Source organism: Filicampus tigris, chromosome 11 (genome assembly GCF_054856515.1).
Source record: "Filicampus tigris isolate MCC_2025a chromosome 11, RoL_Ftig_1.0, whole genome shotgun sequence".
Lineage (NCBI taxonomy): Eukaryota > Metazoa > Chordata > Actinopteri > Syngnathiformes > Syngnathidae > Filicampus > Filicampus tigris.
In genome coordinates, this window is record NC_141227.1 from 928,316 (window position 1) to 954,577 (window position 26,262).

The following is a 26,262-nucleotide window of genomic DNA, read 5'->3' on the forward strand; positions in this document are numbered from 1 at the left end:
TTTTATTTCAGTCTTTTTTACTTTTATGTGGAAAAAATGCTAGTCATGCTAGTGAAAAAAATTAATTTGGCAATGGAAAGTGGGCCTATTAAGATTTTTTTTTAAAAATAAGTCTTATTTTGGCACTGTCAATCAATTAAACACTTTCGTAGAACATACTCTATACGTACAGTTCTGCAGAGTTTTCCTAAGTATGGCAACTTTAAAATTCAGCGAAAATGTGTAAAATATTACAATTCAGAGAAAATATTTAACATGTGTAATATACTATCCATCAATTTTTAACATACTATCCATAAATTACTTGAATGATGGTAACTAACTGGTAGTATTCAATGTATTACATATAGTAATATAACTGACTGACTCACACTATTTGCTGATGGAGGAGACAAAGTTCTCCCCAATCCAACCCCCACCCCCACCCGCAGCCCCAAAACAAAAGACATTGAAATTAATCAATGACTGTCTATCACCTCCTGCAGAACATCAGTCACATGAACAGCTCTCTTACATCTCTATACCGGAAGGGAAACTCTGATTCCAGCACTTACTCCACTATGGGAGAGCTGCCTCATGCAAGTAAAGTGTCCACAGGAGGGTGGTTCATTGATCGAGGCAAAGGTTCTTCAAAGACCAACATCTTCATTGACCTAAGTGAAGATCAGCCGATTGATGCAGTAAATGTAAGTGTGAATGTACCCTTTGTGAAAAACACTTTTCTTACAGTGGTACCTTGTGGTTCGCACGCCTACCTCACAGTTCTGAAGTTGGGGGTTCAAATCTCATTTCCGGCCTTTCTGTCTGGAGTTTGCAGCCTCTCCCAGTGCTTGTGTCAATTTTCCTTCAAATACTTAGGTTTCCTTCCATGTGTTAGGTTAATTGAATACTATATGAGTGGTTCTCAAACATGTTTAGCACTCCGAGTACAAGTATTATGACGAACATTAACATTCAGTAGTGTAGTAGAAAATACAAAGCAGAGCATTTATTCCTAAAACCAGCATTGCAAAGCAGGGTGGTGGCTTCTGGGTCTCATACTTTAACACCAGCACTGCCATGGCCTGGCCATTTGACTAGCCTACCTAGGGCTGCCATGCCTAGTCTCTTGACTAGGAAGTGGTGTGCGTCGGGGGATTAGCCGAGCTATTATGTTATAAAAAAAATTTAAAAAAAACATAACTATATATTAAAAAAAAAAAAAAAAAAAAAGGTTAACGCCTGTGCTGTTCATGGTTGGTGTAATCGGTAAACTAGAGATTTTATTTTGTGGCAGTGATTCCAAACCCGAGTTAAAGTGGGAATGCTTGGCGCCAAACTAGATTGCGCTGTAGCAGCACATACATTATTTATACCATGTGTTTTCATAAAGGAGGCGAGCAAGGAGTCGCTAAGCGTGCTAATCGCTAAAGTGAAATGGCGAGTCGGGTCTTTCCCAACTCCTATGTAGAAATATGTGTTGATTGAAATAAAACAAAAAGCACAAAAATATAACCACACAGTTTTGCAGTGCAGTTGTCACAAAAGCGTAGGTGTCTCATGTTGTCTTGACATTGTAGCCCACAACCATAGAGCAAAATTGGTCAAAATAAAAATAATTTGTTTTTTGTGCATGTGTTTCTTGACCTTACTTTTGTAAAATGGCCAATGAATTACTTGAATTTGATCCATATGAGTGCGTTTCCATCTCTCGACCAGTTTTACAAATTGAAATCCTCATGTAAGCGAGAACAGTAGTAAAGTACCCCATTTTCACGACCAAAAGGCGCACCGTATTAAAAGGTGCAGTCTCAGTAACGGGTGCTATTTCTGTATTTAACACATACATAGGGTATTATTGGGCGCAGGCATGGTAAAACATACAATAGCTTAAAACACACGGTAGCATGCATGCAAGCTTAATCATATGCTAGCAAGCATTCTAACGTATGTTTTTAAGAAAGCAGCGGGAGCAAAACAGAGTGTGTGTTGGACACACAAGTGTGTCACCTCTAAAAGCAGGGCTTCCATGGATTGCACGGTATACCGGTATCAGTATAGTACCACAATACTGGAGTTTTTAAAACCATACTATACCCGCATTTAAAAACAAACTGTACTTTTATTTAATTGTATTGAATTGGTAAATTGGAGCCGGTCTCTTTAAGCGCGAGACCAGTGAGTGACACGTAGTTGCCCACGCGCCTCCGCCTCCTTAGAATGCTCACAGGCAGAGAGAGAAAGTGAAGTTACGCAAACAAAGCAGGTAGAAGACAATGAGGAACAGAAATGGCAGCTGCAGAAAAGCCCGTACTCGGTGATAAAACGGGGACCCGTACGGTGTGAAAGTACTTGGAGTTCAAACTGAATGACAAAGGCGAGCCACTGAACGCAGAAGCACCGCAGTGCAAGCGGAGCACAAAGTCAACCTCGCGAAAAGTTTGCCTCGTGAAGGGAGGCAACATGTAAAATTTGTCCAAACATTTGATGGACAACCATGCAAATTTGTTCCGCGACTTCTGTCAAGAACGACAGGTGATAATGTTGTTCACCAGTTCACTGCACTATAATGTCAATGAAATTAGTATAAAGCTTCTCCCAGCCCAGTCGTAAACTTTCAGTAGCCGACATACAGAGAGTTACAACATATTCAGGGGGTGACATTTGTTTTATTCACCAAGTGTGATTGATTTTTGTATTTGTTTAGTAATTTATTAAGACCAGTGGTCTTAAAAAAAAAAAAGGGGGGGGGGAAGTCCATCATATCTTTCTTGTGTAGCAGCTTTTAGTAAAATATTGTCAAGAGGCACAATGTGATTGCTTTGATTGAACATAATTTTAGACCAACATATGAAAAAGTAATTCTAACAAATGACAATTTTATATTACTGTATTGTCTGGTAAAAAAAAAATATATGTCTAGTAGAAATGTTCTATCTACTCGCCAGTTGTTGGGTACGCCAAAAAGACACTTTCAACCCCTGAACAGATCCATGGTTAGTAAATACTTAAAAATATATATTTGTAATTACATTCTTAAAATATTTATATAACCAATTATCCATCCATTCATTATCTGTACCGCTTATCCTCACAAGGGTCGCGGGGCGTGCTGGAGCCTATCCCAGCTGTCTTTGGGCAGTAGGCGGGGGACACCCTGAACTGGTTGCCAGCCAATCGCAGGGCACACAGAGACAAACATCCGCACTCACAATCACACCTAGGGGCAATTTAGGGAGTCCAATCAACTTACCATGCATGTTTTTGGAATGTGGGAGGAAACCGGAGTACCCGGAGGAAACCCACGCAGGCACGGGGAGAACATGCAAACTCCACACAGGGAGGCCGGAGCCGGGATCGAACCCACGACCTCTGAACTGTGAGGCGGACGTGCTAACCAGTCGACCACCGTGCCGCCTATAACCAGTTAATGCATGAATATTATATAACTTAGATATTATGTTGATTATGTTTTATTAGCCCACAATATCTAATCCTATTCTAGATGATATAATGAGCCTCAATTTATTTTTCTAGTCATGTCCATTAAATGTTTCATGTATAGTTTCAAAACACAAACCCTTTGAATAATAAGTAAAATACAGCGATGATATTCAAATTAAAATGATCACTCTAGCTGTTATGAAATGCGCTATATAAATAATGTTTGGTATTGTATGTTAATTAAAGTACCGTACTTTCTCGGGTTTCAAGTCAAGTTGATTCTTTATTCACCAACAACAGAAGTCAGAAGCAATCTACTCTCCAATATGTCTTTCAACAGCATATGAAGTACCCAAAGGACAGCAAAGATGCTAAAAGGCTCAGCAGGGCAGTAGCTGAGTTTATCTGTACGGATCAAGTGCCAATATATTCAGTAGAGAAAGCTATTAAAGTTATTGTTCCCAGGGTCTGTTTTAAAATAAAGGAAAATATTGACATTTGAGTGTTTAACCTGTTTGCAAAAAGTATCGAAATACATATTGGTATCGGTATCGAAACAGAAATTTGGTATCGTGACAACCCTACTTCCATCAATCAATCAATCAATCAATCACATTTTATTTATATAGCACTTTTCATACATAAAAATGCAACTCAAAGTGCTTTAAAACATTCAAAGCAAAACATAGAATTATCTTCAATCAAAAGAAAAGATAAATTATTTAAAAGTTGTTGAAAGCCGAACTAAAAAGGTGTGTCCTGAGCTTCCTCTTAAAAATATCAACAGTCTCTGCAGACCTGACGTCCTCTGGCAGGCTATTCCAAAGGTGAGGACCAAAACGGCTGAATGCAGCCTCGCCATGCATTTTGGTCCTCACCCTTGGAATAAATAAAAGGCCGTCGCCAGAGGACCTCAGGATCCGCGAGGGCTGGTATGATAAAAGCAAATCAGATGAATAAGATGGCCCAAGACCATTAACACATTTATAAACTAATAAAAGTACTTTAAAATCGATCCTGAAACACACAGGGAGCCAATGCAGCAATGTCAAAACTGGCGTAATGTGCTCCCGCCCTCTGGTTCTCGTCAGCACCCGAGCGGCTGAATTCTGCAGTAGTTGCAGTGGTGAAATGCTCTTTTTCGGGAGGCCAGAGAGCAGGGCATTACAGTAATCTAAACGACAGGAAATAAAGGCATGCATCAGCACTTCCGTGTTAGCCTGAGAGAGAAACGGGCGGACTCTGGCGATATTCTTAAGGTGATAAAAACCAATCTTGGTTACATTTTTAATATGAGGAATAAAACTGAGCTCAGAGTCAAAAATGACGCCAAGGTTCTTCACACAATGTGAGGGATTAAAAATGTGTAGTTTTGGTAAAAGCTTCTCTCTCTGACCTTCGGGACCGATAACTAAAACCTCAGTCTTGTCCTGATTGAGCTGTAGGAAATTATCTGCCATCCATGACTTGATATCTAAAATGCAATTTAAAAGGGTATCAATGGGTCCTGTGTCATCAGGAGACACGGCAATATACAGCTGCGTGTCATCAGCATAGCTGTGAAAGCTGATGCCGTGTCCCCTGATGACATCCCCGAGGGGAAGCATATAAAGATTAAAACGTAGGGGGCCTAAAATCAAACCTTGAGGAACCCCACATTTAATTTCATGAGTTTTGGAGGAACAAGTATCCATACTTACAAAGAAATATCGGTCTGTGAGATAGGAATAAAACCAGTCAAAAACAGTACCAGAGATGCCCACTCGATTTTTAAGTCTATTTAATAAAATTTGGTGATCTACTGTATCAAAAGCAGCGCTTAGATCCAGTAGCACCAAGACTGTGAGTTTTCTCACGTCTGCAGTGCACCTAATATCATTTAAAATCCTTAAAAGAGCAGTCTCCGTACTGTGGTTCATCCTAAAACCAGATTGATATTTCTCCAAAATATTATTTGTATTTAAAAAATGATTAAACTGGATGAAAACCAGTTTTTCTAAAATCTTACTTAAAAACGGTAAGTTGGATACGGGTCTGTAATTATTAAAAACGCTTGGGTCAGAACTGCTCTTCTTCAGAAGGGGCTTCACCACCGCCGTTTTAAAGGCAGCGGGGAAGACGCCTGTCTGAAGAGAGCAATTGACTATATTCAAAATTTGTTCTTCAAAAAATCCATAAAATGTCTTAAAAAGAAATGTGGGAATTGGATCCAAAAGGCAGGTTGTTGGGTTTACCTGGGAGAAAACTCGAACAAGTGTCCTTGCATCAACCAGGGCAAAACTTTCCAGTGTTTCCTCATGTAAATATGATTGTCCGGGTTTATTAAAACTTGTGTTTTGACGGGCTAAAAGACTGGATCTTATGTCATCGATTTTACTTCTGAAGTGGTCTGCAAAGTCCTCACAGAGAGCATCTGTTGGTCTCTGTGGGGACTTATTAAAATCAGAACTAGTTAAAAGTTCAAAGGTGGAGAAGAGAACCCTGGGGTTGTTTTTATTGACTGTAATGAGGTTTGAGAAATAGGAAGATCTTGCCAGTTTTACTGTTTTATTGTAGGATTTCAGTTGTTCGCATAAAATTTCATAGTGTACTGTAAGTTTACTTTTTCTCCACCTCCTCTCTGCACTCCTGCATTTTCTCTTTGATATTTTGATAGCATTGTTTCTCCACCGGGGTACAGTCTTTGTTTTTGTTGTTTTAATTAAAAGTGGAGCTACTGAATCTAATGATGATTTAAGATGTAGGTTAAAATTGTCAACAATAAGATCACAGGGTGCAGGTAACATGTCAGCAGGAGTGCTTTTTAAGATCTCGATAAAATTTGCAGCCACCTCAGAAGATAGGTAGCGTTTCTTCACTGTTCTGACTGGGACTGCTAGATGGTTAAAACTGGCGATGTTAAAATAGACACAGTAGTGGTCTGACACTGCCAAGTCAACAACAGAGGACACACCAGCAGACAAGCCATAGGTTATAACCAAATCCAGGGTGTGTCCTCTGTTGTGAGTTGGCTGCAAGACGTGCTGTTTAAAATCCAAGCAGTTTAAAAGGTTTGAAAAATCTCTGGATAGTGGGTCCGAGATGTTGTCCATGTGTATATTAAAATCGCCAGTTATTAAAATCCTGTTATAACTGGAATATAAAATGGATAAGAATTCTGAAAATTCTCTAATAAAAGAAGTGGAATGATGGGGAGGTCTATAAACGGTAATGCAGAGAATAGGGGGACTGCTAAAAACAAAGGCATGGTGTTCAAACGATAAATAGCTGCTAAAAATGATCTCCTTTGATAAAAGAGTATTAATAAAAATTGATGCAGTCCCGCCTCCTCTTTTGCCATCCCTTGTAGAAAATAAAAAGTTAAAATTCGGTGGGCAAGCCTCGTTGAGAGCAACTGGAGCATCTGTACCAAGGCCATGTCTCAGACAAAAGTATACCATGTAAATTATTGTCTAAAATCAGGTCGTTTATGATAAAAGTTTTGTTTAAAAGGGAGCGCACGTTCAGCACGGCCAGATTATTTATTGTGCTGGACGTGCGCTCATGGTGGTACGAATGAGCAGTATTAACATATACTAGATTACCACTGTTAAAACCACGTTGTTTGTGTGTGCAAGGGAAGCGTCTGCCGGTGATGGTTTCAATGGGAAAGTTGTCCGATAGTGGTAATGATAATGAGGGCCTGCAGGGGGAGCTAGTGATTCACGTGTTCAAGCTTAAAAGGCGGCTGAAGCGCTCGACTCCGCGAGACAATGCCACTCACCCAGACCGACAGACCGCAGGTCCTTAACAAGGCAAAGAGGGCGTGAAAGTCTCTCTTCGTCTGCTCAGACTGTCGGCGTATTGTCTCGTTTGTCCCAACGTGAACGATGAGCCGGGTAATGGATGATGGCAGAGAGTCAAGAACACCCGGCAGGATGTTAACTATGTCCATGACTTTCGCTCCGGGAAAACAGCGGGTGACGCAGCCGGGATAGTGAGTGCGTCTAATGGTGCTGTCGCCAATTATAACGGTGGTCGGTGGGTGACGTGAGGAGGGAACGCCAAGGGACTCACCACCGGCGGGAGATTCACAACCCCACTGTCCAGGATGGCTCCGCCGAGGCCGAGTGATGACGGTGGATGACACCGGTGAGTGTCGCCGATGATGCTGGTGATGACGACCACGCTTGTACCGGGACACCGCGTCCCGGAGCAGCCCGACGCGTGAGTGGACGGCCGTGTCACCGGCGGACCCGCCCAACATGGGGTTCCCGGCCGAGGTCGTCGCCGTGGGTGGCGGGGAATCCGAGGGAGCCCCTGGGAGCACAGCCCCAGCGTCGGACGCAGCAGTCGGTGTCTACGACTGCTGTAGTGCAGTGATGGGAACAGGAGACTCACTTGCCAGGGCAGCGAACCGATTCCCCAGGACCAGTTGGGGGCGGTGGGGTGGCTCCCCGGCCCTCCGGCCGCGGGACACCACCTCGACCCATGTGTCACTCTGCAGCGGTGTCGAGCAGGATGGCCCCGGGCAGGCAATTGGATCCCACCTTGCCGTGTCCGAGAGGCCAGCCGCCTCAGCCGTCATTGTCGCCGACAGGATTTCACGAGCGCGCCTCCTCATGACCACCGCGGAAAGTTCGGGGAAACGGGTCGCGAAGCAAGAGATGACCGATTCCTTCTCATGGAGCTCCTCTGAGAGACGACGAATATCCCTTCTTAGGTCAGAGATTGTTTTATTTGCCTTCTCCAGCATGCCATTGTGTTCGTCGCTGTCGTCTGAAGGCATTTTAATACACTAGCTGGATGTTTGAGGCTTCATGGCTGGCCTGGAACTATGTTCATGTGGTTTCCAGTACTGGTTAATCAACAAGAACTTATGACAGTTTAGAAAATTGCTAACGACTGTTTTACTCTACTGTTTGTGAGGAGTAAAACTATTTGCAAAATTGTTTCCAATGTTTTATGACAAAACCAAACATTTGCTTCCCTGCAAGCGCTCGTCACTCAATGAGATATGAAGCCTTTCGGCTCCTCAGTCATGGCTACCACTGACAAAAATGGTCAAAAAATATCATACAGTAAGTATACTCTAGTAAGGGATCATATTTGCATTGTCCAGTCTTTCCTTATAACAGAATTTCCTTATGTGGGAAAAGACTACGGTACATGTCCTGTATGAACGTGCAAGTATTTTAACAAAATACATGTGTAACAAAACAAGCAATATAATGCCCCAAAAAATATTTCCCCCCCAAATTTTTACTATACATTTTATACATTATACATTCTATACACTTTTATTAAACAAAAACTAAACCATAAAGTACAGGTATTTGAACAAAATATAGTACAGTACAACAAAGATGGTCCAAATACTGTTGAAAAAATACTGTTACACCAATGCAGGACAGTACTTAACTACAGTAAACTGTACTGTATTTTAGTGTTGATTTTTCTCAGACATGGGAAAAAATGAGTATTTTGAATTGTGTTGGCTTCATTCTTTGCTGTATGAAAATGTTTGTCGATGTATCATACAGTTTTGTAGCCAATTGAAAGAAACTGTCCCGTTGATCATCACTGATGTCTGGGGATTCTTGTGCATACAAAGGCATTTTTCATGCCATCTCCATAGCTCTCTTGCTGAACGGTGGCTTTACATCAAGACTTTTCTCGTAGATTTGAGTTTTTCCAACTCCAAGTGTCTTCTGGATGTTTTTTACTTTGTGTCCAGCTTCGCATAATCGGACGCATTTCACTCAAGGTCATTACCGTTCTTCTTCGTTTGGATGCCATGAACTACAGATGAAAATGTAAATGAATAAATTCAAAATCTTTCGCAATTTCAATAAAACGAATGCCAAAGAAGTAACTTAGATGTCGCCGTTTTGGATCCGATGATGGCGGAGCGGTCAGAGTTTTTCCATAGTACGAGCGGGAGCTGCTTGAGTTAGTGCTACTGCGGGCTTCGCTATTGGTTCCGGATACCGGAACTTCTGTTGTCAGGAATCGATCGTTAATGTAATATAGGAGTAGAAAATTTAATGCATACGTTGTTTTTCCGGCTGAGGGGATTTCCGTTTGACAGAGGTCCGTAGGTGGGAATACTTACTGTACTTTAACACAACAATAGCTTGACTAATCCCCCCGACCCCCCTTCCTAGCCAAAAGACTAAGTAGGCATGGCAGCAGCCCTAGGTAGGTTGAAAAACCATGGGAGTCCAAGTGTTAACATAACAATAGCTTGGCTAATCAGCCGACCCCAATACACCCCCCCCCCCCAGTCAAAAGACCAGGTATGGCAGCCCTAGGTAGGTAGGGTATTCAAATGACCAGGCCATGGAAGTCCTAGTGTTAAATATTGGTAAGCTGTGCTCGTGTGACTCTAAAATACTTTTTTTTTTTTTGTGCCATACCTGATATACAGTATGTGAACATTTCATTTTGTCGTGCATGTTTAGACCTGCATACTTTTTCATGGAAAACAGCAGCTGTGTTAGATGAAATAAAAAGCTTTGCTTTTACTTCTCATTTTGAACATCTCTAGATGAAATACCTACAGTTTCAAGACAATTGGAAACATTTCTACGGAGTGTGCTTTAAAATGTTACCTCAGAACTTACATGTCCAGCTCCGGTCCACAAGGGCCACTTTCTTGCCTGGTTTCCATCTGTCCCTGCAACACACCTGATTCAAATGATCAGCTCATCAGCAAGCTCTGAAGAAGCTTGATCATGATCTTTTGAATCAAATGTGTTGCAGCAGGCATAGATGGAAAACATCTAAAACATTGTCAACCTGTCAATCCTGTCTGTGTCCGGGCCGGGTGAGGTTTGCCTTGAGGAGAGAGTTTGGACACCCCTGCTCTATAAAAAGCCAAAAAGGGACACAATTTGGAAGTAAATTCAAAAGTGCTCACTTCATGTTAGGTTTAGCATATGGCTCCAAGAGACTTTTTTTTGTATGTCTTGGGCTGTTAAATGTTCCTCCAAATTTTCATAGATCTAGGTGAAACGTACAAACGGGGCTGCTTCGTTGAAATTTTGTAGGGGGCACCACAGAGACATAAAAAAAAAAAAAAAAAAGAGCGTAATATACCAATAAAATATTGATTTTGCCAGGCCTGATTTCCTCCATTTTGAGTTTTCTTTCCATGTTTGGCTCCATTTTGGGGATTTTATAGAGGTCACGTTAAAAAAGTCCTCCTAGACATTTTATCCAATTGTCTTGAAACTCTGATTGTTTCATCCTAAAGATGTTCAAGACGACCAGAAAAAGCAAAGCTTTTTATTTTGCCGAACGCTGTTGCCGTGGCGAAACACTTTTTGCCAAGAAAAATGACGCTGATTTTGATGGTCTTATAATTCGTGAAAACATATGAAATGTTGCACACACATCACGCTTGGCCAATTAATCACTATTTTATGAGTTCATTTTGTAGTTAAAAAAAAATTGCTTAGTTGTGCCATCTATACATTTTTAACGAAAGAGCCCTACTACTAAAGTCCTACAAATAGTCTCTGGTGCCCTACTCTAAATTAAAAAACAATTTATTTTGTTTCATATTTTGCCTCATTCTTGGCCTTTTATAGAGGTTATATTTTATCAGAGTATCTTTTAATCTGCTGTACATTCTGATGCTTATTTTGAAAAAAATTCCAATGTTCCAGTATTCCAACGTGAGTTTTTGAAATACCATATGATGGTAGTGTAGCATTAAATTTGGCGTTTAATATTACTATTCCCAAAGGTTGCCACAAAGAAAGAAATACTTAAAGGGATGATGGGGCCAGGTGGGGCAAGGATGGCCATGTTTTCTCGAACAAGTTCATTTTATATATTTTCTGATCAGGAAAATGAAAAGAGTTGCCATTTTCTGTTTTATCCATTCATTTTGGAGGAATTAGGAAATAAATAACTCCATGAATAACGCCCCTTGTTAATCAGCACAATGGCCGTGCCATTCTATCCTTGTTCGGCCGGAGTCACGCGAGGAACCGATTCCAAACTCTCCATTGGAAATCATTGTACTTTTATTGCTCATAACGTCCAAAAACGGCAATCAATTGGCACCAAAATTTATGTGGACATCCCTACTAATGCCCACTTCAACATATCAAAAGGATTAACCTCTCTGTGGCTGATTTATATGAGAATGAGGAAATGTGGAAGTCAGCAGAGCTACATAAATTTAAGCTGGGACGAGCGCTTACTGCTTCTTTGCTTGAAAAACAAAACAAAACACTGCTTCTTTGCCGATCACGGCTAGGACGGGCGAGGCATTAAACACCAGTCAGGATATTTACAGAGACTGAAGTGGGAGTAGACGTGAACATTTATTTGGATGAGGAATGGCCCCAGTTTTTTGACTTACAACGTGCCGTCCAATTTGGAAGGTAACAGCCGAAATGGCACGTTCCAATGCGGCCACACTCGGCTGTGTAGTCAGCCTCTCTCGAACTTTTTGTTCGCTGTTCGATGAGGGCTTTCGTCACTCTCACGCCGCTTCACTCAGGCAGAAGGTGGCGGCTGCAAGCAAGCAAGCAGGGACACCGCACACGACTGCTTGCGAGGCGACATGAAGACACAGGCTCATCTTCACCTCCACACGCTGGGCGGACAGTAAGGAGCTAATGTTGTTGTGCTAATGCCTTTCGTTTTAACGGCCTGAAGCTCCAATCTACCTCTGCTGCTGCAAGCCGCGGTCTCACTCCTGACAGTTGACACGAGTTTATTGTAGCTAAATGTCCGAAATATAAAATATATAATATAATACAATACAATATAATATAACAAATTTCCCTGCCCCAAAATGGGGCGGGGAAATTTGTCATAAATCTAATCACAAAAAAAAAAAAACATAAATCACTCCAGAGTCTTTTGGGGGGGGGGGACACTTTGGTACTGATGTCGCATTTACATGCAAACCTATTATATAAGTGCCAATGTTAAGGTCATCCCAGTGTCCCTTTAATAACGCCCCTGGACATGCTCCCAAAAATCCCAAACTTCATGTACAGTGATACCCCTACCTACGAAATTAATTGGTTCTGGAAAAAATTTCTTAACTACAACATTTTTTAAGTAGAGACGTGTTTTCCATGTAAATGCCCTAATCCGTTCCAAGGACCCCAAAATTCAGACAAATGTTTTATAAAGCATAAAAATGCATCAAAACATGTAACAAATACATGTTACAATTAGATTGCACAATAAATGAGAGTTGTGCATAATTTAAAAAAACATAATGGAGTAAAGAATAAAAATGGTCATTTACCTTTTAATTGCTTTCCTCATCACTTTTTGCCCTCTTTGGTTTATGTTCTCTCTCAGAAATGTTTTTTGCCTGGCGTTTTGTGAAGAACTGATTTAATAACGTGGCGACTGTCGATACATTACGGTCAAATTATTTGGTGAGATCAATCAAATGCATCCCTTTTTCATACTTTTCTATTCTCTCTTGCTTTGTTTGGATGGACAAAAGCTATTTTTTTTTTTTTTTCTTTTCCTCGTTTCTCCATCACTTTCTTGGGGTCCATAGCGAATACTCACGTAAAATTACCGGAACACCTCATGGCCCGAGGGGTGAATGACGAAGACGCTGCATAGACATATCTATCACATATCTATTTATCTACCTGTCTATCTACACACATAGACACATTTGGTAGAAGTCCCTCTTAGCCAATGGGATGCTAGGTAACAGCCAATGGCAGAGCCGCTATGCATATGTTGTTTTCAGTAAACTCTGGAGCTGCGAATAGCATCCCATACTTTTACTTTTCGTTTCCTGAAATTTCTTTCGTAACAAAAGGCAATATTTTCCTGTTGAGGCGTTTCATAACTTGAAAAGTTCGTATGAAGGCGTTCATAAGTAGAGGTACCACTGCATATAAATAGTCCTAAAGACATCTATATGATAGTACAGATATATAGTATAAGATATACAAGTATAGCGCCATCTAGCGACGACTAAAAATGTCATTTTTTACTTTTTAACTGCACGGTGCCTGTTGAATGTATCCAATTGAAAAATGTTCAGGACAGCCTCAAGACGTTGATCATACTCTCGACCTAATGTTGTGACTTTTCGTGGCCATTACAGTGGCAAAGTCTGATGATGCACCTAGACAAATGTTGCAGTTTTTTTACACAGATGATCCTATCTTCTCCAAATTCCTCAAATTAGATGAAAATCTAGGCCTGAAGACGTCTACGAATTATTTTATCATCATACTGGTAGTGCCCTCTACTGGCTACGAGAAATAAATGTTTTATTCTTTGATGTCTTTCTCTGAGCAGGTTAACTAGATCCACCTCAAATTTGTTCACAAGAGTGTTTAGGTCTTCATGATGGTAGAACACAAATTTAGTGATTTTTCACGAAAAGCTGTTGGGAATGCGCAGTTCGCCAATCAAACAACGCTGATTTGGAGGGTCTAAACATGCGCAAAAACTCTTCAAGATACACATCAGGGTTGGCAAAAATCATTGTTTTATTTTGTTGTATCTTTTAGTGTCATGAGATTGATAAGCGGTGTATTTTTTTTTTTTTTTAACTTTATTTGGCAAGCAATGTTTTTTTTTTAATACTGTAGCCAATCATATGCATAACTGGCCATGAAGAAAATTGTGGGATTATTTGCATAAATACATTTGTGCTTTGTCGCCATAGCTTTTGACGCGTATTTTGTTGGGGCAATTTTGACGGACGAATTAGCCCTTCGCCTGAGTGGCGAATATAGGAAATACAGTATTTACTGTGTCACTCCCCATTTCTACTCGTCATTGACGACGTGGCAAACGGGAAGCGCAAATCCTTGAGATGACTGCTATATTCATACTGTGAGGCATTGATTGATTGCACACAATGTACAGGGGTGCACATAATTTTTTTTCATGCGGTACTCGCATGAGTACCAGGAGATTGTCTTTGGTACTCACGAGTGGGCCAACGGATCACATAAGTCACGGTTCGGTTCGGTCATGGATTTTGAGTCATGGATCGGATCATTTTTTGTATGCGGGGGAAAAAAAGCAAAAAAAAAAAAAAAGCAAAATAGAACTTTGTCTTCATTTATTTTATAAAACTCCCATAACAAAAAAAAAATCAACTCCTAATGTCTAATATGGCACACACAATTTAACGCAATTATGTAAGTGGTACAGTGTATACATTTCAAGGTATCCTGCCAGACATTTGAGCTGAATGTTTTCTTACAATTATGAGGCAAACATGTTGTTTTAAATTATATGAAGACATTTTATTTGTTTCTTCAGAATGAAAAAGACTTAGAGTGCAATTTATGGCACCTTTCTTTAAACATGGACAGTACATTACAAAGTAATCTAGGTTCACAATATAGAAAAATGTCTTTAAAAAAAAAAAGCACACGCCGGAGACTTGTGCCATACAGACTTGTATCATACAATGACAGCGTAATTAACCAGTGGTTTGTTCATGTCCTAAATCAGCGACTGAATATGATTTCGAGACTGCGTTGTGTTAGTGTTGGTAGCAAGCGTTAAAACTGCTGATATGTCGAAAATGGAAGTCAAGTTAGCCGTTACGCCACCACGTGGGCCAACTTCAAAGTAAAAGTTTACTAAGGCTATTGCATTGGCATCAATGACTCAATGTATTATTTGGTAAGCTTTATTTTGAAGTTTACCTTCTTTAGTTTTTTCACCAACCATTCTGCGGATCGTGCCCAACCGATGCTTAATCCTTACCAATCAAAGATGATTCGTTCCACTGCACCACTATTGTGTACAGGTACACAAATGCGGGCCGTGACGCAAATGGCGGTACGCATTCGTACCTGCGTAAGTTATGTGCACTCCTGACAATGTATATACAATGATTGTATACAATGTTCCTGCCTGTTTTCCAGCTCTCCTTGCTGCAACACACCTGATTTAAATCATCACCTCATCAGCAAGCTCTGAAGAAGCTTGATAACGATCATGATCTCTTGAATCAGGTGCGTTCTAGCAGGGATAGATGGAAAACAGGCAGTATACCGGCCTTTGAGGACCGAGTTTGGAAACCTTTCGTCGCTGTCCTGTGAAAAATACTTACCGGTATGTCAATTTTTTTTCATTTTTCTTATATATACGTGAATGGTATTTACACGTTACAGACATCGCATTAATGTGAAAATAAAAAAATAAAATAAAAAAGTGGACATACATATTTTTCACACGAAAGTAACGCTTTGTAAAAGTCCACACTAAAGCCATACTGGCCCCAGTGCTCTGTCAGCAGTTAGTTCTTTAATAGCTGCTTTAATCTCTGATTGCTGTACATCTCTCTCCAGATATGTCCTGTCACCATCTTTCATCTGAGGGAGGTGTTCAGTGTTGAGACAGTCACTTTAGGATTGAATTTACATTCTGATTTATACAAGTTTGAGTAGTACAAGTTTTGAAATGCTTTATTTCCTTCTACACACATTTTAAAGGGCCACTGTGATCATATATGGCCGTTATGGCAAAGTTACTCTCCATTTGTTTTAATCTCAGTGCAAGCATTTTGCCAGCTTTGTCACCATATTCAACATATTTTTCCACAGTTTATATAATGCAGTGGAAGTTTCTTAATGAATTATCGATTGGATCTCAGTTATCATCATCAACACTATAGTCTTAAATTTCTGATCATCTGGATCTTTCATATACTGCATTTCAAAGTTCTTCAGTTCGGCCTTTATTGATCCCACAGTGGGGAAATTTTACAAAGGTAACACAGGGACGGCGGCATAATGTAGCCATTAATGTATAACATTAACGGCAAGCATTCAGGATCAAACCTATGTAAATATACGCAGTAACTATGTGTATATACACATGTATATATACACCAACATACATCTGCATAAAAAGTAGGAGGAACACTCATTTTAGCCTGTACATAGTACAGAGGAAAAATACTCTACGTAAGTGACAGTGCTGCAGTGCTGTAGTGAAATGTAAGGAACAGCATTGGATAAAAATAAAAGTAGACTAACAGTAGTGGGGAATGTTGAGTATTGCACGGTATTACAATAGAGGGGAATGTTGGGTATTGCACGATATAAGATCAGGCACAGGACTGCACAATTGCACTAATGTCCGCCAGTTTGTTGAGACTACACAATGTTCTTGTTAAAGAGTCTGACAGCAGCAGGCAAGAAGTAGCGGCGGAATCTCTCCTTTGCACAGCGAGGGTGTAACAGTCTGTCACTGAAGGAGCTGTGGAGTGCTGTTAGGGTGCCCTGGAGCGGGTGAGCCGGGTTGTCCAGCATTGATGACAGCCTGGCCATCATCCACCCGTCCCCCACCGAGTCCACAGAGTCCAGGGAGCAGCTCAGGACAGAGCCGGCCCTCCTGACCAGTTTGTCCAGCCGCTTTTTGTCCAGAGTTTGTCCAGAGTCTGCTCTGACTCTTCCTATAGAGGGCGTCTGTGTTGTCGCTCCAGTCCAGTTTATTGTTCGGATGAACACCCAGTTACTTGTAAGTTGAGACTCTCTCAACATCTGTTCCCCGGATATTCACTGGTGCAGGTGCTGAGTGATGGCGCCTACCGAAATCCACCACCATTTCTTTGGATTTCCCCTCATTGATCAGGAAGCGGTTCTGCTGGCACCAGTCCACAAAACCCTGAGTAAGTTCTCTGTACTCTCGATCATCTCCGCCTGTGATGAGGCCGACAATCGCAGAGTCGTCAGAGAACTTCTGCAGGTGACAGGTAGGGGTGCTGTAGTTGAAGTCCGAGGTGTAGAGGGGGAACAGGAAGGGAGCCAAGACAGTTCCCTGCGGGGCCCCCGTGCTACAGAGGAGCACGTGAGACACACAGTCCTGTGTCCTCACATACTGTGGCCGGTTTGTGAGGTAGTCCTGGATCCATGTGGTGAGGTTTTGGGCCACCCCCGCCCGTTCCAGCTTGTCTCCCAATAGGGTGACCTGGATAGTGTTGAAAGCACTGGAGAAATCAAAGAACATGATCCTCACAGTGCTCCCCGCCTTCTCCAGGTGGGAGAGTGAAGTGTGGTGGAGGTAGATGATGGCATCATCCACAACTCCAGCATGAGTTGTTTTCCTTTGACCTCTTTCTTTTTGTTTTGCCGTGCCATATCTAATGCATTAGTCCCTGCGCGTACATATGATAGCCTCCCATACTGTCTGTATTGATGCAACATAATTCATATTTGTATCAAATAAAAAAAAAAAAATGAAAAAAACATTGGATAAACGTTAGGCAAGCCCCCTCACTTCCCATCTTTAAAACTCGTCTTACATTTTTTATTCTTTGGCTTTTGACTGAAGCTTGGTTTTGGTTGATTGTTTTTGTGCTTTTTACGGTCTACATTATTAATTTGTTTTCTTGTTTGTTGTATGACTTACCTTTGCTACATGTACAGCACTTTGTATACAGCGTTGGTTGTCTTAAAGTGCTTTATAAATCCATTTGAGTTGAGTTGGGTCTCAAACTAATCTTACATCTCTGAAATCTTTACAGTCACGTTAGAAACGAACTGTAAAAATTCTGAGTAACAAACCACATGGGTTGCATCATTGTCCAATATTACAAAAACAAATTACTTACCAAGGTAAACATTGTAAATCATTCATTCATATCTGTCTTATCTATACAATTATTCATGGATTACCATCCCCTCCTCTTCGCCATTTTGTGAACATTCGAACGTCTGACCTCAGCACAACCAGAGGTGCAGCAAGGAGAGATTGTATTGTTCCCTTTAGAAAAAGTGCATTTCGCCAAACTGCTTTTTCTGCTTGAGCTGCTACTGAGTGGTATCTCACCCCCATCGCCATCAGGAATGTAAATACTTTCACCGCCCTGCTGGCATCTTGGCTTGTTAATGTTTTTGAGTATGTTTGTCAAATGGTTGGTCCGTTGTGTTTCCAAAGTAACATTTTATTTTATCAGTACTTTTTAGTGCATGTAATGTTTTATGTAAACATGTACATTTAGGTTAATAGTACTTTTAGTAAATGTATTGGGTTTTTTTAACATTTTTTTTAATGTGATACAATATGTCTAGGGACTGCAGATGAAAAATAGCCTTCTGGCTAATTTTGGCATATTTATTACGATGCACTGTTCCTGATATAAAGAAAGAAAGAGAAAGCGGAAGAAACAGGATTAATGGATATATGCAACCTGGATATTCCTAACCAAGGCTTTTGATTGATTGTGAAATGAATCTTTTTTTGTCAATAGAAAGAAGTTTCCATGTTGGAGCCTTGCAAAAAGTCAGCAAAAAGAAAAAAGAGGGCTGATGAAAATGCAGAGACTCTGCTTACAAGCAAGAAAGGTATGTTTGATGCACCAGTAAATCCCACTTGGAAAGAGTTCTGACCTAATTATAGTATAATCCTACCCATATTGCTTTTCTTCTTAGATTGAGTCTGGATTACCTGTATTAGCCATTTAGCCACCTTGCTTATTTCTAAATTTTTGCTTTCTAAAAAGGACAAATTACAGTGCTTGCTGGTATGCTATTTAGGTAACTGTGTGAAATGTGTGGGAGGGATAAAACTGATTTTTTTTTTTTTTAACCTGATCTCTTTTGTGGATTTTCATCAAAGGTTGGTCTGGAATAGGGATGGTACTATCAAATATTTTAAGAATTGATTATTCTATCAATTATTCTGTCGATTGAGTAATCTGACAACATTTTCTTTACATTAAAGTATATTTCAAGAATGTTTTTTATTTTGTATTGTTTAGTGATTTAATAAAACAAGTAAATAATCATTAAAGGGACACTTGGAGGGGCTGAACATTGGCACTTACATAATAGATATGCATGTAAAAATTATATCAGCACTAAAGAATCTGTAGTGATTTAAGGGCTTTTTGGGGATGAGATCTATGACAAATTGGCATGCTCCCTTTCGGAGCTTGGCTTATTTTTTTTCATCTCATCTGTCTGTGTCACAACAGGGAGGCCAACGTTGTAATATTGCATGGCTTGTCACGTTCTGTTGTTTGAAACAGCGACCAATCGCCACCAAAATTCAAACGCACATTACTACTCTTCACTCTACCACTACTCTACCACTTCAACCTGTGAAAATATTAGGGATGTTCCGATCAGGTTTTATGACACCGATACCGATCATGCATGAGTGAGATCGGCCGATACCAATTCCGATCACATGGAATATCTGTATATTTTTCCATATATTTATGGTGACTGCTAGTATGCCAAATTATCTGAAAAAAACCCAGCCATATTATTGCCGTAATTTTGACAAAAATCTATATATATTTTCAAAAGCATGAAGAAATACAAAACCTTTGCTGGCACAATACAACAATTACTCAGTCGCAAAGATAATTGAAAAAGCAGCTTTTAGAAACACAGTTTTTAACAGATCAAAAGAATCAGCAGTCTCCAAATACTTATGCAAAAAGTCAAATAAATAACATGCCATCTAAACATTGCATGGTTCAGAATACAAACTAGAAAAAATAGTCAGGCTTCACTCGAATAAACTATTCAATGAGTTCCTAAATTGAAACGACTCAGGAACTTGGTTTCTTGTCTTGTGCATAGACAAACTATCTTGTGCATTTGTCAACGAAAAAAAGTAACACATCATACATAGCACATTTTGGAATACATATGCCTTGTTCGAACATTGTCATTAAAAGCAGTACGCGAGCGAAAAACTCCCTTGTTAGACTCAACATCGACACAGGACTGACATCCAAGCTCCATTTAACACTTGTAAAACTTAAACAGGATAACAGGCCTTCTTTTAGGAAACTTTCGATGTGACAATACACTCTCTGGTGGAGCTACGTCTGTGAAGTATTTGCGTCCCGGTAGCACGTAGCTAGCGAGGCCCGAAGTGGGCGAGCAGACGGCGGAATCCGGTGTCTTCCACCACCGAGAATGGTTGGTCATCAAGTCCGATAAATTTCATTATTTTCCTGGTTATTTGCATTGCCTTTTGTCTGTCGCGCTGATATGGGTTTGAGTTGGTCAGCATGGCAGCGTTAGCTGCCGTTTCATTGTTGCTGCTGCTTCAATGCAGTGAGCCTCGTAAACTCACCATAGTCTTCCAATTGCTTGTTCTTCAAACGTCGCATTAAGTTGGTTTGTGTTGAACTTGTGGCCATGCTCCCCCCACGAGTTATCTTTTCATGGTATATATTACAAGACGCAAACTACACACAGCACACCACATGAGCCGCGGGTGATCAGATTCTTTGATCGGCGACAATGACGGCTGAGGCGGCTGGCCTCTCGGACACGGCGAGGTGGGATCCAATTGCCTGCCCGGGGCCATCCTGCTCGACACCGCTGCAGAGTGACACATGGGTCGAGGTGGTGTCCCGCGGCCGGAGGGCCGGGGAGCCACCCCACCGCCCCCAACTGGTCCTGGGGAATCGGTTCGCTGCCCTGGCGAGTGAGTCTCCTGTTCCCATCACTGCACTACAGCAGTCGGAGACACCGACTGCTGCGTCCGATGCTGGGGCTGTGCTCCCAGGGGCTCCCTCGGATTCCCCGCCACCCACGGCGACAACCTCGGCCGGGAACCCCATGTTGGGCGGGTCCGCCGGTGACCAGGCCGTCCACTCACGTGTCGGGCTGCTCCGGGACGCGGTGTCCCGGCACACGAGTGGTCGACATCACCAGCATCATCGGCGACACTCACCGGTGTCATCCACCGTCATCACTCGGCCTCGGCGGAGCCATCCTGGACAGTGGGGTCGTGAATCTCCCGCCGGCGCTGAGTCCCTTGGCGTTCCCTCCTCACGTCACCCACCGACCACCGTTATAATTGGCGACAGCACCATTAGACGTACTCACTATCCCGGCCGGCTCCGTCACCCGCTGTTTTCCCGGAGCGAAAGTCATGGACATAGTTAACATCCTGCCGGGTGTTCTTGACTCTCTGCCATCATCCATAACCCGGCTCATCGTTCACGTTGGGACAAACGAGACAATACGCCGACAGTCTGAGCAGACGAAGAGAGACTTTCACGCCCTCTTTGCCTTGTTAAGAACCTGCGATCTGTCGGTCTGGGTGAGTGGCATTTTGCCGGCATTGTCTCGTGGAGTCGAGCGCTTCAGCCGCCTTTTAAGCTTGAACACGTGGCTCCTACGCACTTGTGGCCACCTTGACTTTGCTTTTATTGACAATTTTAGCCTATTCTGGAATCGCCCGTCTTTTTACCAGCCGGATGGTGTTCATCCGAACTCTCTTGGTAGCAAGATTTTAGCCGCTAACATCCACCATGTCGTAACCAATTCCACTCCCAGCTGACTCTTGTTTACCAATCATATTTGTTCTTCTACTCATAAACGCTGCAATGACAATGTCACTACCATCACCTACAGGCCAATACCAGCTGCTCACAGTACCACCACCCTCACTAGCTCCCCCTGCAGGCCCTCATTATCATTACCACTATCGGACAACTTTCCCATTGAAACCATCACCGGCAGACGCTTGCCTTGCACACACAAACAACGTGGTTTTAACAGTGGTAATCTAGTATATGTTAATACTGCTCATTCATACCACCATGAGCGCACGTCCAGCACAATAATTAATCTGGCCGTGCTGAATGTGCGCTCCCTTTTAAATAAAACTTTTATCATAAACGACCTGATTTTAGACAATAATTTACATGGTATACTTTTGTCTGAGACATGGCCTTGGTACAGATGCTCCAGTTGCTCTCAACGAGGCTTGCCCACCGAATTTTAACTTTTTATTTTCTACAAGGGATGGCAAAAGAGGAGGCGGGACTGCATCAATTTTTATTAATACTCTTTTATCAAAGGAGATCATTTTTAGCAGCTATTTATCGTTTGAACACCATGCCTTTGTTTTTAGCAGTCCCCCTATTCTCTGCATTACCGTTTATAGACCTCCCCATCATTCCACTTCTGTTATTACAGAATTATCAGAATTCTTATCCATTTTATATTCCAGTTATAACAGGATATTAATAACTGGCGATTTTAATATACACATGGACAACATCTCAGACCCACTATCCAGAGATTTTTTTTAAACCTTTTAAACTGCTTGGATTTTAAACAGCACGTCTTGCAGCCAACTCACAACAGAGGACACACCCTGGATTTGGTTATAACCTATGGCTTGTCTGCTGGTGTGTCCTCTGTTGTTGACTTGGCAGTGTCAGACCACTACTGTGTCTATTTTAACATCGCCAGTTTTAACCATCTAGCAGTCCCGGTTAGAACAGTGAAGAAACGCTACCTATCTTCTGAGGTGGCTGCAAATTTTATCGAGATCTTAAAAAGCACTCCTGCTGACATTTTACCTGCACCCTGTGATCTTATTGTTGACAATTTTAACCTACATCTTAAATCATCATTAGATTCAGTAGCTCCACTTTTAATTAAAACAACAAAAACAAAGACTGTACCCCCGTGGAGAAACAATGCTATCAAAATATCAAAGAGAAAATGCAGGAGTGCAGAGAGGAGGTGGAGAAAAAGTAAACTTACAGTACACTCTGAAATTTTATGCGAACAACTGAAATCCTACAATAAAACAGTAAAACTGGCAAGATCTTCCTATTTCTCAAACCTCATTACAGTCAATAAAAACAACCCCAGGGTTCTCTTCTCCTCCTTTGAACTTTTAACTAGTTCTGATTTTAATAAGTCCCCACAGAGACCAACAGATGCTCTCTGTGAGGACTTTGCAGACCACTTCAGAAGTAAAATCGATGACATAAGATCCAGTCTTTTAGCCCGTCAAAACACAAGTTTTAATAAACCCGGACAATCATATTTACATGAGGAAACACTGGAAAGTTTTGCCCTGGTTGATGCAAGGACACTTGTTCGAGTTTTCTCCCAGGTAAACCCAACAACCTGCCTTTTGGATCCAATTCCCACATTTCTTTTTAAGACATTTTATGGATTTTTTTGAGGAACAAATTTTGAATATAGTCAATTGCTCTTTTCAGACGGGCGTCTTCCCCGCTGCCTTTAAAACGGCGGTGGTGAAGCCCCTTCTGAAAAAGAGCAGTTCTGACCCGAGCGTTTTTAATAATTACAGACCCGTATCCAACTTACCGTTTTTAAGTAAGATTTTAGAAAAACTGGTTTTCATCCAGTTTAATCATTTTTTAAATACAAATAATATTTTGGAGAAATATCAATCTGGTTTTAGGATGAACCACAGTACGGAGACTGCTCTTTTAAGGATTTTAAATGATATTAGGTGCACTGCAGACGTGAGAAAACTCACAGTCTTGGTGCTACTGGATCTAAGCACTGCTTTTGATACAGTAGATCACCAAATTTTATTAAATAGACTTGAAAATCTAGTGGGCATCTCTGGTACTGTTTTTGACTGGTTTTATTCCTATCTCACAGACCGATATTTCTTTGTAAGTATGGATACTTGTTCCTCCAAAACTCATGAAATTAAATGTGGGGTTCCTCAAGGTTTGATTTTAGGCCCCCTACGTTTTAATCTTTATATGCTTCCCCTCGGGGATGTCATCAGGGGACACGGCATCAGCTTTCACAGCTATGCTGATGACACGCAGCTGTATATTGCCGTGTCTCCTGATGACACAGGACCCATTGATACCCTTTTAAATCACCAAGTCATGGATGGCAGATAATTTCCTATAGCTCAATCAGGACAAGACTGAGGTTTTAGTTATCGGTCCTGAAAGTCAGAGAGAGAAGCTTTTACCAAAACTACACATTTTTAATCCCTCACATTGTGTGAAGAACCATTTTTGACTCTGAGCTCAGTTTTATTCCTCATATTAAAAATGTAACCAAGATTGGTTTTTATCACCTTAAGAATATCGCCAGAGTCCGCCCGTTTCTCTCTCAGGCTAACACGGAAGTGCTGATGCATGCCTTTATTTCCTGTCATTTAGATTACTGTAATGCCCTGCTCTCTGGCCTCCCGAAAAAGAGCATTTCACCACTGCAACTACTGCAGAATTCAGCCGCTCGGGTGCTGACGAGAACCAGAGGGCGGGAGCACATTACGCCAGTTTTGAAATTGCTGCATTGGCTCCCTGTGTGTTTCAGGATCGATTTTAAAGTACTTTTATTAGTTTATAAATGTGTTAATGGTCTTGGGCCATCTTATTTATCTGATTTGCTTTTATCATACCAGCCCTCGCGGATCCTGAGGTCCTCTGGCGCCGGCCTTTTATTTATTCCAAGGGTGAGGACCAAAATGCATGGCGAGGCTGCATTCAGCCGTTTTGGTCCTCACCTTTGGAATAGCCTGCCAGAGGACGTCAGGTCTGCAGAGACTGTTGATATTTTTAAGAGGAAGCTCAAGACACACCTTTTTAGTTTGGCTTTCAACAACTTTTAAATAATTTATCTTTTCTTTTGATTGAAGATAATTCTTTTTTTTTTTTTTTATATTTATTTTATTTTTTTTCTATCTTATCTTACTGATTCTAGTTCTTAGACTATACTACTGTTCTGTCTTTTAGTTTTGTTGCTCCCTTGGGTCTGGGTGGCCGGCGGCCTCTACACTTTGTGTGGGTTCTGCCTGTCTATGCCTCTATGGTGGTGGCGCCCCTGTGGCCGTGGGCTGTCATTCCCCTCGGCGCGGAGAGCTCCCCTTGGGTACCCTTTCCTCATATGGTTTCTCTGTGCCTTGTCATGTCTTTTTAACACATTTTATCAGGTTGTGCACTTTGTGTGGGTGTGTGTGAATGATTGCTGATGTACTAATGGATATCTGTCTTGGGTTTGTTGGGAGGGAGGGCATGAACGGATTTTTTTTATTTATTTTTTTTCTAATTATCTGTTTTGCTTTGAATGTTTTAAAGCACTTTGAGTTGCATTTTTATGTATGAAAAGTGCTATATAAATAAAATGTGATTGATTGATAAAAATGTGATCGGCAGTAAAAGGCTTTGATTGAAAGTGCCGATCACGTCATTTTTCACGAAAATCGGCCAATCATTAACGGTGCCCGATCAATCGGAGCATCCCTAGAAAATATAAAAATGTTCTGCACAATATTTTGGATCAAACGTGAGCTCATAAGTGCAAAAACCATAATCACCTCTACAAAATGAAAAAAACCTGTCGGTGGCTTCTTCACTTGCACAGGCTGACAAGAGCATGAATGCGCACATGAACCTTGGTGGCATCTGGTTGTTGTTTTCGGACATTTAGGTACGCTAAAATTTAGTCAAGCCTCAGGAGGCAGCCAGGCAGCTGGTAGCCAGGCATGAATGTTTCCCCACCACAGTTTACAGTAGCCGTTGGGGTGGAGTTAAAAGCAACAGCACCGCTCAAGGTAGCAATTAGCTTTCGGCCGCTAAACAGAGATTAGCAAAGCAAAATCAGCTTCTTACCATTCAGACATGTTGCTCCGTGCTGCCGGTGCCAGTCGCCGCTCATGCAGTTGAGTACGGTCGCATCCACCCCTGCTTGTAGTCAGTTGATGAAGCCGTCAGCGCCAAGTGGGAATTTTTTAATGAGTTAATCCAGCTTGTGATCTTTTCTTCACAACAGCCCCCTTATGCTGTTTTACAGCTGTCCGATCCTCCAGTCATGTAACGCTTCAAGGCTTCAATTTGAGAGCTTAGACGTGTGGCTTTCACCCTGAGTTTATTTACTGTTTCGAAGATGTAAAAATAGTGTCATTGCAAGACAATTTTTATCCATCCATCCATCCATTATCTGCCGCTTATCCAAGGTCGGGTCGCGGAGGCAGCAGCTTCATCAGGGAAGCCCAGACTTCCCTCTCCCCAGCCACGTCTTCCAGCTCTTCCGGAGGGATCCCAAGGCGTTCCCAGGCAAGCCGGGAGACATAGTCTCTCCAGCGAGACCTGGGTCGTCATCAGGTCTCCTG

At 41.5% G+C, this 26,262-nt stretch overlaps 1 protein-coding gene across 3 annotated transcripts in view; it reads left to right on the forward strand.

Moving 5' to 3' along the window:
- The window catches only part of nvl (nuclear VCP like), a 148,328-nt gene that overhangs the window by 35,098 nt on the left and 86,968 nt on the right, over positions 1-26,262 (forward strand). For 2 of the 3 annotated variants that reach the window (XM_086045707.1, XM_086045708.1), the window contains exons 7-8: positions 486-686; positions 18,632-18,725. In XM_086045707.1, coding sequence (XP_085901833.1) covers positions 486-686; positions 18,632-18,725 — 295 coding nt within the window. The remainder of the gene's footprint in view (positions 1-485; positions 687-18,631; positions 18,726-26,262) is intronic. The other variant, XM_086045709.1, reaches the window with a different exon arrangement.